Here is a 10,153-nt window from a genome sequence, read left to right as displayed (position 1 = left end):
TTGTACTCGTCTGTCAACTTTACTATCTAGACATTCCGAACCAGTTGTTCTGTACCCCTAGTGTGAATTTATTCGATGGCGTAACGTGACGTACGCGTTGCGTTCTCATTTTGTATGGGATTTTGAGTTTCCAAAACGTTCCGCTTGGCGCGCTGTTTCTAAATCCCATACTAAATGAGACTTAAAGCAAATGCGTGCGTCACGTCACAAAATCGAATAAATATACACTAGGGGTACAGAATCATTTTAGGTGCCTATCTGGGTTAACCCCATAAATAGATTATGTAGACTCCCGTGACTCCCTCAGATAACCTTAAAATTATATTTTCTTGCATTTTATTTAACCTGTTTTCCGGTAAGTATTTAAGGTTAGTAAGAAAGGTTTGTTTTGTAACAAGGCAGTCTTAGAAATTTACTGTTCTAGGAAAAAAACAGTAGGATCAAGTGGATCCTTCGGCAACAATCAATCAAAAACTTCGTAATGAGTAATCGGCCAATGCGAACGTACACTGATATTAGAATGACATGGATATATTGATATCATTCAGATATCGTGCATTTAGCTTGTACATGTCCGTAAATGAATTGGCGTGAGCGAGAAGCACGATAACTAAATGATATACATTTAAACACATTTCATTTCATAATTCTTACTTCAGTGTACGTTCGAATTGGCGTGATAACTCTTCACATAACCAGGGTAAGAATGAGAGGTAACAAACCAAACAATGTCATATTGGAATCAAATTTTATTGTAAGATGAATAATTCCATACATGTGCGCATAAACTCTGGCACTCTAATTGATCAGTGTTAAAGGATTTCGGAGTCCTCTCGTACCAGCTACTGTGGCTTTACGTGGACGTGTGCAATCTAACGGCGCTTAGCCAAATACTTTTCTGTTATTCGATTTTACAAATAATTAAATTATAAGACGCCGAGTTTACAAACACTTGGTGACATGTTAATCTTTTAAACGCCAATTCAAACACAAAAAATATTTTTTGCCACGAATACGTTATTTGACCTATATGGTTGTTTATTTTGGCTATTATAAGGTTGTTCTTGTATACAGCTTCACGTTAGCACGAGTTAAACACGACAATAACAGGTACATCTTCTAGAGTTTGATTATCTGTGTTTGGCGTTAAAAAGCTTAAATGCCAACGTATTAATCTAGTCATAAATTAATAACACATTCAATAATACTTGCAGAACAAGTGAGGATGTCCGCGAGCAGGCCGCGACGCTACGACCGAGTTCGCGGTACAAAATAAATATCTAATTTAATAACTACTGCCATCATCACACTAGTTAAAGTCGATTGCTATTGATACAAAACTAAAATAGATTGTTGATATAGGTACTTTATTATTATTGTTGATATAATTGGTGAAAACAAATCAACTATATTTTGTAAAATTATTTCTAAAAAATCTGTTGGTACATTTTGATCTTGGCCATCTCTTTATTATACTGTAGTATAAGCACCCCATTTAAACATAATTAAGAAAAAGTGGCTGTGACAGAATCGGACAGACAGACGGACATGACGAATCTATAAGGGTTCCGTTTTTTGCCATTTGGCTACGGAACCCTAAAAATCTAATAATATGTTCTGAACCCACCAGTACAACGCTCGGTTAGATGTTGTTTACACACCTACACCCCACACAGCATACAACTATTACAGGCATTGAAATATTATTATTACTACCTATAGAACCGGCACAGAGAACCAGTAAGTACTACAGGTTGCGTTTGCGACCCTGTCATTGTTTGGTACGTCGTCTCTCTGTGAAGTAATAATAACTCAATGATTAAAAGTACATATTTAACCTTTTCGACACGTAGGTCTATGTTGCTTTGTGGTCTTTGGTCTTTGTGACGTGTGTAATCCGTCGTTGGCGTTGAACCTGCGGTTCGGATATATCCGTCGTTGGCGTTGAAAATGTTAATATGTACAGACAATTACAGTAACAGAAATTTCGCAAAGAAAATGCACTTTTATTAATTCACCGTGCTGTTAAATGTAATAGTGCGCGCAATGCACCACATTCATATATCTTCAAGGTGGTCTATTTATAGCAAAGATACATTGATCGAGTAAGATGCGTAAGATCTAAGACAATTTCACGCTTCGAATTTGACGGATAAACGAGATGGCGCTATACAGCTCCATACATTTCGCGGTAACTCAGATTGTCAAAAAATGACATTTGACAATTGAGTGACCGCAAAACACATGACGACGCAGTACAGCGCCATCTGTTTTGGATGTCAAACTAAGGCGCACGTTTGTTTCTTACACTTTACCTCTCTATTACAATCAATTAACTTTGATTTATAGTGAACTCTGTAGTCAACTAGAGACCCATATAATTTTGCCATGTCCGTCTGTGTGTCCACGGCTTTGCTCAGTGATCTTTAGAGCTAGAAATCTGCAATTTGGCATGGATGTATAAATCAATTATGCAGAGAATGTGGTAAAATAATAACCAGTTTTTTTTGCTAGGGTACCTCCCCTTCGCGTAAAGTGAGAATGCTATTTTTTTTTGCTACAAACTTATGGTGTGGGGTGTTGTTGGATAGGTTTGTCAAATATGTAGGGGTCTTCAACAATCATCACTACACTTTATAAAACGAAGTCCCCCGCCACGTCTGGCTGTGTGTATGTATGTTCGCGATAAACTCAAAAACTACTGACCGTATTGAGGAAGCTTTAGGTATATATTTTGTGTAACCCGCGCGAAGCCGGGACGGGTCGCTAGTGGATATTTTCGGGGAAATAATCACCCCGCGCCCAGTGCCGTGAACCTTGGTTCCAAAAAAAAAAAAAAAAATCGTAATGGTAAAGCTTAAGTAATAAACTTTCATTGTGAACTACAGCGACCATGATAGGTTAAGACGTTTTTGAGTTATCGCAAAATCTTTCCTTCTTACTAAAAAGACGTACATTACGTACAAATATTGCCAAGATCCCTTTTGATTGTTTCTAATAGCCTCCGTTTAAGGCCGCCTATCGTGACGGACTATGGAACATTAAGCATGGCCCGACATACTCTCAGCCGGTTTTTTAAAAAGTATGTAACAAAATTATTGATTTTCCCGTTAATTGCAGCGCGCCGAAGGAGTACCATTACAGACATTTCAATGTTTCGTATATTTAGTCGAAAGCATTTTACAAAGTCTCCCATATTGATATCATTTTAAATGGTTTATGAATTTCATTAACACGTTACAGAAAATCACATGTTTTGTAGTAATTTAAACTGAAGTTATACCTGTTACAATGATTTGATCTGTGTGACCGAAAAATTAATATTTTCTAAAGTTTTTAACGTAACCACAAATTGTTTATTACTTACATTTACAATTACTAATATTAAGGTAGTAGTTTTGTGACTGTAACGACTCTTAAATTTTTTCCGTACCAATATATTTTATAAACAGCTGTGTGCAATATAATAGCAGTCAAAGAGCAAGTGAGAATTAAGGGAAAACCATACCTTAAGATCAATCATATTCGAAAGTTTATTATAATATTATTATTCTGCATTATCGTTCATCCATAACTAACTAACTTTTGCTCAAATAATATTGGAAATAACAAATAGTAAAATAATAATAATAAAAACCAGTTTATTTACTTTCTAGCAGAAATACAAATCAGCGCTTTAAAAACTTCCGAGTCTTTTAAGTCTCGAGTAGAGTCCTTCATTGAGTTTTTTAAGTGCAACTTAAAAGGGCTCAAGTCTTCAAAATAAAGACTTCGTCAAATAATTATAGGTTTTATCTACGAGTAACACAAAGGCAAATTGTATTTTTTAATGCTTTGTACATGACCCATGAATTTAATGTGGAGATCATATCGCAATTTCAGACAACTTTTGTACATAATTTGAGAGTTCTCTTTAAAGGGCTCTAGTATTTTCAAAAGACTAAGTCTTGATAAGGAGTTTCAACTTAATGACTAGTCTGAAAAACTGAGTCGGGTCTTAAAGCAGAGGATTCAAAGGACTTGAGTCTTAACCAACACTACTTGTGACAAGTGCCGCCCACGACAAACCATGACTGTCTTTATCCTATTCTTAGAAAATTTTAGCTCAATTTACTCTAGTATATATAAACTGCTACTCCCTTATTCATAAAACTTTACGAGCCTGATATAGTTGAATTATGTTTTAGGGTCATTCTACTTATGACTGCTTTTTTGTCCCCAGAAGCAAGTATTTGATTTTTATATTTGTAAATTATGTATTTTTTAAATTGTATATCAGTATAACAACGCACCGCACTAACTACACCTTGGAACCAAGGTAAACAATATTGTATCTATTTTTATTTACATATGTTTTTTTTATAAGTAACAAAGTTACTGTTACAGTTACTTAGTTATAGAGACGGTAACATAGTTGTATGTTTGCATACTCCAGGCTATAAATTATAAAAAAAGTGAAGGACTTATTGAGGCCTATTATGTGCTTATCATGTTTTAGTAGCTAGTGTAAGTTAAAACGCATTACGAATATTAAAATTTCAAGATTCACTCACAGGGCAAATTAAATAAAAGCTTAAAAAATGATAGATAAAGACAAACGATTCAAAGCTAAATCAGGCTTGTAATGCGTTTATGAATGACGCCTCTAGTATCTGGCATACTACTCGTACTGTACGCATTATAAGAAACACTTCACTCGGAAGAAGATTTATACGGTTTATCACAATAAAATGTTGAAAACTGCACATTTGATAGAACATTACACAATAAGTTATTTAATATTAATTTAACTTGTATTCAACAACATGAATGATGAGTGTGTCTGCTATAGACAAACTTAATTGCACACCTTTTTTATTCATAATATATTACAGAGTTAGTACTGTCACCCGGGGTGAATAGGGGCGGTGGGGTGGATAGGTATAGAAACCAGCATTTATTAAATCTACTCACATAATTTGTAACATGCAAAATCTACTTTTATTTTCAATCGCATGATACAATTCCTATGAGTAGTTTTAAGAAATTACACCCTTAAATTTTACCCCACAGATGTCATGTCAATATAATTTTGCGAGATTTGGGGTTTTTAGATTATAAATTATATGGAGAGATGACGCCTGTCACCCTACCATTGAATTTTAAAATATTATAAATTCAATTAACATTAAACAGAAAATTGACAATTCATTTTTGAAGTGGTGTACCACTGTGATAAGTGTAGGATTGTCGAAGACATTATTATGTGAAGCTAACTTACCCAACTAACCACATGACGTTCCTGCCAGAAAACAATACTAGGTACTCATGTAATGATTAGTTTAGCATATCGCAACATCATTGTTTTTTAGGGTCAGTTCCAATTAACGCAAATAAGAAAGTGGACCGTCACGAAATAACACGTACAAAGTATATATTTAACTATCCATAATATGAGAATTTTCTGACAGATTGGGTCTGTCAAATAGATACAAAAATATGCACTGTTTGTGTAGCTATTTTTTTTCGGGCGATGAAGTCATAGCGGAAAAATAGACGATTTCTGGAGGCATGCAAAGAGTAAAGTAAGTATAATAGATAGTTTATCCTATACAGTTTTTTTATCTCATATTTCAAATGGCGTCGTCAAAAAATAATTTTTAATATATTTAATTATTTTAACCTTTTGAACACCACGCCTATCGCACGCGGCGCGTAATCGTGAACCTTGTCGGTACGCATGAAGGTTGATTTTGGGCTGTAGCCGCACGCGTCATATGACGTCTTTGGCGGTCAAAAGGTTAAAACAAAATATCGAAATTTGCACCATTGCATAGCGGTTATAAGATAGAAATTAATCAACCATTTTGTAATGCGCACATAGAGATTATCATTCACTCATTCGATTATTTCGTGCTAGCTCTCCTGATATCATCTATACCATGTTTAAGCAATGAAAACGCCCATACATAAACATCGACATATATTTTTTCGGTAGAAATATGATTAATTGATTAGTAACTTGCTACGCTAAAAATAATTACAGTTCCCAAATGATTATAGATAACCTGAAGATATTGACGATATGAAAGGTCTGATCAACAAGTAAACGGCTAACGGCAATAAAACTAAATTTCAAATGGGCTCCTGCAGCAACGAGTTCCGTCTGGGAATGCTGTCGACAACAGACTCGCATGTGAGCGTCGGGTTGCGCGCGCGCACCGACCGGCTATAATACACTCTAGTAAATGGCCAACCGCAGGTTACGAGCTCCCCCTAGAGAGTAAACGAACCCGAAGCAAGACTTGGCCTACTACGGTGCGGTTCCATGTACGTAATAGTTATAATCTTCGATTTAATTAATCGTAGTTATGAAAACTGGCATGGGCGTCGCCAAGGAGGGGGGAACGAGGAGGGGGTGCAGCTGCCTCCCCCAGGACAACATTTCTAACTATATGTATGCTCCTCCCCCTCCCTGGCCATCAGCCATTAGAACTGCCTCCCCCAGCCCTTTGGCTGGCGACGCCCTTGAAAAGTTGGATAGTTTTCTATGGGATGACTCGTGAGTTACATGTATATGTTTGTCATTTGTGGTTAATGCAACCAACGTTAATTCTAGTCAGCTTTCTAAGTGGTTCAAATATATATAAATCTTAATTATAAGTTGATTGTATTTGGCTTCAGTAAATAGTGTGAACTGAAATAATGAAATACATAAACACAACATCTCCGATTGTATCACACGCACACAATACGAACATTCTAACAAATAGTTTTTGTCTTTGAATGTAGGTAATAATAAAACCTAATAGTTTTCTTACATTTAAATTCAATATGAAGAAATTAAACTTTATAATTATGTATCCATTTAGTGAACTTCTCATGGAAACTATTTATGACATCCTCCTGGCCTAACACCTGTACAAAAACACTATGCAATTTCAAAATAAAGAAAATCGTAGATTACTACTACAGTATCCAAAAGGCGTGATTGGCTAGGAGGCCAAAAAGTGGAGCAAATTCTATCATTGCACTGCCCATTGCTGACATCTAAAACTAATGAATTTATTTTGTCAAACATGTATGAGTATGTAAACACGCACGCGTACAAAACTCGGTTTGATTTTGAATAAATTATTTGAACAACTTTATACAACATTGAAATATTATTGTCATGCAACATGTCGCGAGCGAGCGCTCTCCCGGTCAGCGCTGGAGGGTGATAATGCCAACTGACAATAATTAAACATAAGAAAAAGGAGACACACCCGCTGAGGCATCTGGGCAGTAATGAAATCGAATATACATAAATACCACCCTACTTCCTAAAAAATATAATCTAACAGAAAAATATATGCAGCTAACAAATATGTATAATCAAAAAGAGATGCGACCTGGGCCTATTCAATAAACGTTACAATCTACAAATACTATTCACAATTACCGTTCTACAGCTGTTCTACTTTCATAAACGACCGTCAGTTATTTCACTACTGAAAAATACAGCTTAATTAATTGTTGACTCAATTTGTTACGATGACAATAGTTCTTTTAATGTAAAAAGAAACTGACTATTTTGTAAAAATGAAATAAACCTTGTACCGATTTTGTCATTATTGTTTACAATTACGTTATGTAGTGATGCATTTATATAAATAAATATGTAAAGTTTATTATGTCTGTTCACTTACATCTTTACAAATTAGTTGTGTTTTGACATATTTTTTGGATTGTAAAGTTGATTGATTAAACGAGGCGCTCATGATTGTTAAATTTATATATTGTTCGTATACACATGCATTTTTATTAATAAGGGGTAAACCATTTGTATCAAAAAGTAATGTAAATGAGCGACGACCATTAGCAACTGTCAAATAGATACAATCGATATTAATTTGACCTCAAATCACAACCGTTTTGTAAACAGTTATCACCGCTCGACATTCACAGTCAGAAGCGCTGCCTCTAACAGTACGAAACTTAAGCTAACTACATGAAAATAAATCACAATGGCTTTACTGATGCTGTCGTTGAATGCTGCCCGGTCCGGCGTCGCCGTCGACCAGGGCCGGGTCGCGGTCGAGGTCAGCGTCCGACTCCGCGTCGGCGCTGGCCGGCTCGCCGTCGCCCCCTCCGCCTCCGTCGGCGGCCTCCATTTCTTCCGCCTCCACAGCGATGTTAGCGGGCTTATTGCAGTTTGGCTCCCGACCGTTGGTTTCGTCTTGTTCTTCTATAGAGTGTTCATTGCGTAGACTCGTGCCACTGCCGCCGCACTCGCCCGTAGGCCTCAGGACCAGATACATCAGCAAATCAGAAAGGGATATAATGCCAACTACTTTGTCCTCCTCATTTACGACTACTAAACGATGCACCTGAAATTAAAATATAAAAAATCTCTACATAAGTATATATCAATCGTCGCCTATTACCGATGTGACTTTTTTTGTGTCCGTTGCCGAGAGAGTTTTAATTTACAGTTAGTTCAGTGACCCTGTAGATCTTAATGATGAACTTCTAAACGTCTCAACTGATGAAGTATTTATTGTTTGTTAGAGTTCTTTACAGTTGGGGAGGGTTTTTTTAATCTAGTTTAAGATTAGAAATCAGTCCAAGCCTCTAATGAACATACTCGTTCAACAGTGTGAATGACGATAAGTTGATAAGTTATGGTATGGTTTGACCACGAACTCGTACGTGAATGTGTTGGTGGTTTCCTGGATTACTTTAAAATTGAATGTAAATGCTAAAACTTCACATTAAGTACTTGACGGAGAACATACCTCGGCCCGCACTATCCTTTCCATGACCTCGTAAAGCGTTTCGTCCAGCGTACATTTCTGAACACCTTCAAACCACTCGTTTCGATGTTCATTTGCCGTCTTAAGGGACACGTCTAAGTTATTGTAAGTTTTTTCTGCAGCTAAATTCTGTAACAAGTAAATTAAAACGTAAAGTTTATTATATGATGAGAGTGAGACCTTTTTAAAGGCATGCCGTAGTATTACATCCGCAATTCCATTCTTCGCGCACTATTTTACATTACTTATAGTGTGACTCTCAATCCTACTCTTTTCTCAATGTTACTTCATTTACAAGGGCGCTTAAGTATAAATGTTAGATTTTGACTCTCGTTTTTGACTGATTTTTGTACGTGTCTATTCTGTACGTGTTTACTGACAATGACATCGAACTTGGCGTAGATGTCCTTGAGGCGGCCCTCGGCGTCGACGAGCGGCAGCGCGGACACGCGACGGTTGACGAACTTGCTGAGCGCGTCGATGATGGACGTGTCCTCCGTGGCCGTCTCGATGTCGCGCAGCGTGCCGATCTGCAGCTCGCGCACCTTGCACTGCAGATATGACGGCTTTGGCAACTCATTTATCTGCAAATAAAATAATATTCGCTGCATTTTTTTAAAGATGCCTACGCAGTAACGTAACAGTTATTGGCGATTGAGGTAAAAGCGCAATCGAAGCGACTCTGTTTCAAGTTGGGCAAAAATTATTTCGTATATCTGTACGGCTGTTCTCCACACATAACCAGAAATACAATGGTTTTTTTTCTATTTTTTTTTTTGGATTTTTCTCAAAATAGCACAAATACTAATTCAGGTGGTGTACGTTTTAATTAATTTTGTTCTAAATGAACACCGCCTTAAATACTATTTCAGGACATTAGTTCGAAGATAACGATGGTCATCTTTATATAATCTATAATAATTTCATACATTCTCGGGTGCGCTATTTCGTCGTTTAATTAAAGAAACCCGTTTTATTTACCTGCTGGTATTTTTTCCACCAGTGACTAATAATCCGTGATTAAGTATTATACTTACCAATGTGTCATTAAATCAAAAAACCCAAAAGACGTGCTCTCTCACAAAACAATACACAAAGATAAAAATAAGCTGACCTTTAAGAGTTCGTAACTTGATCCGTTATTGTAACGGTAGCAATATAAAGAAATGTCGTTTTTTTTTTCTTTTTTTTAGTATTATAGTATTAATTTCATGATTCCTGCGAAACAGCTTAATAATCTATGCCTACGACCTACGGCTTCAGTGGTGAGGCATCATGTGATATTTGACTTACTTTTTTGTCTAGATCTGTAAGTGCTCAGTTATTTTAATTCGGGATATGGAAATAGAGTTCCACGGGCACTACTGCGTCGAATA

General features: G+C 36.4%; 1 protein-coding gene across 1 annotated transcript in view; it reads right to left on the bottom strand.

Annotated features, from left to right (window-relative positions):
* Positions 1-734: 734 nt before the first annotated feature.
* Positions 735-10,153, bottom strand: part of LOC133517498 (uncharacterized) — a 126,709-nt gene continuing 117,290 nt past the window's right edge. The window contains exons 14-16 of the mRNA XM_061850835.1: positions 9,158-9,361; positions 8,760-8,906; positions 735-8,351 (exon numbers count right to left, since the gene is read on the bottom strand). Of these exons, the coding sequence (XP_061706819.1) occupies positions 7,995-8,351; positions 8,760-8,906; positions 9,158-9,361 (708 nt within the window). The 3' untranslated portion in view covers positions 735-7,994. The remainder of the gene's footprint in view (positions 8,352-8,759; positions 8,907-9,157; positions 9,362-10,153) is intronic.

The sequence above is a fragment of the Cydia pomonella genome, chromosome 1, assembly GCF_033807575.1.
Source record: "Cydia pomonella isolate Wapato2018A chromosome 1, ilCydPomo1, whole genome shotgun sequence".
NCBI classification, from domain to species: domain Eukaryota; kingdom Metazoa; phylum Arthropoda; class Insecta; order Lepidoptera; family Tortricidae; genus Cydia; species Cydia pomonella.
Note: the sequence above shows the minus strand (reverse complement) of the source record. Positions and strands in the feature narration are given on the sequence as shown.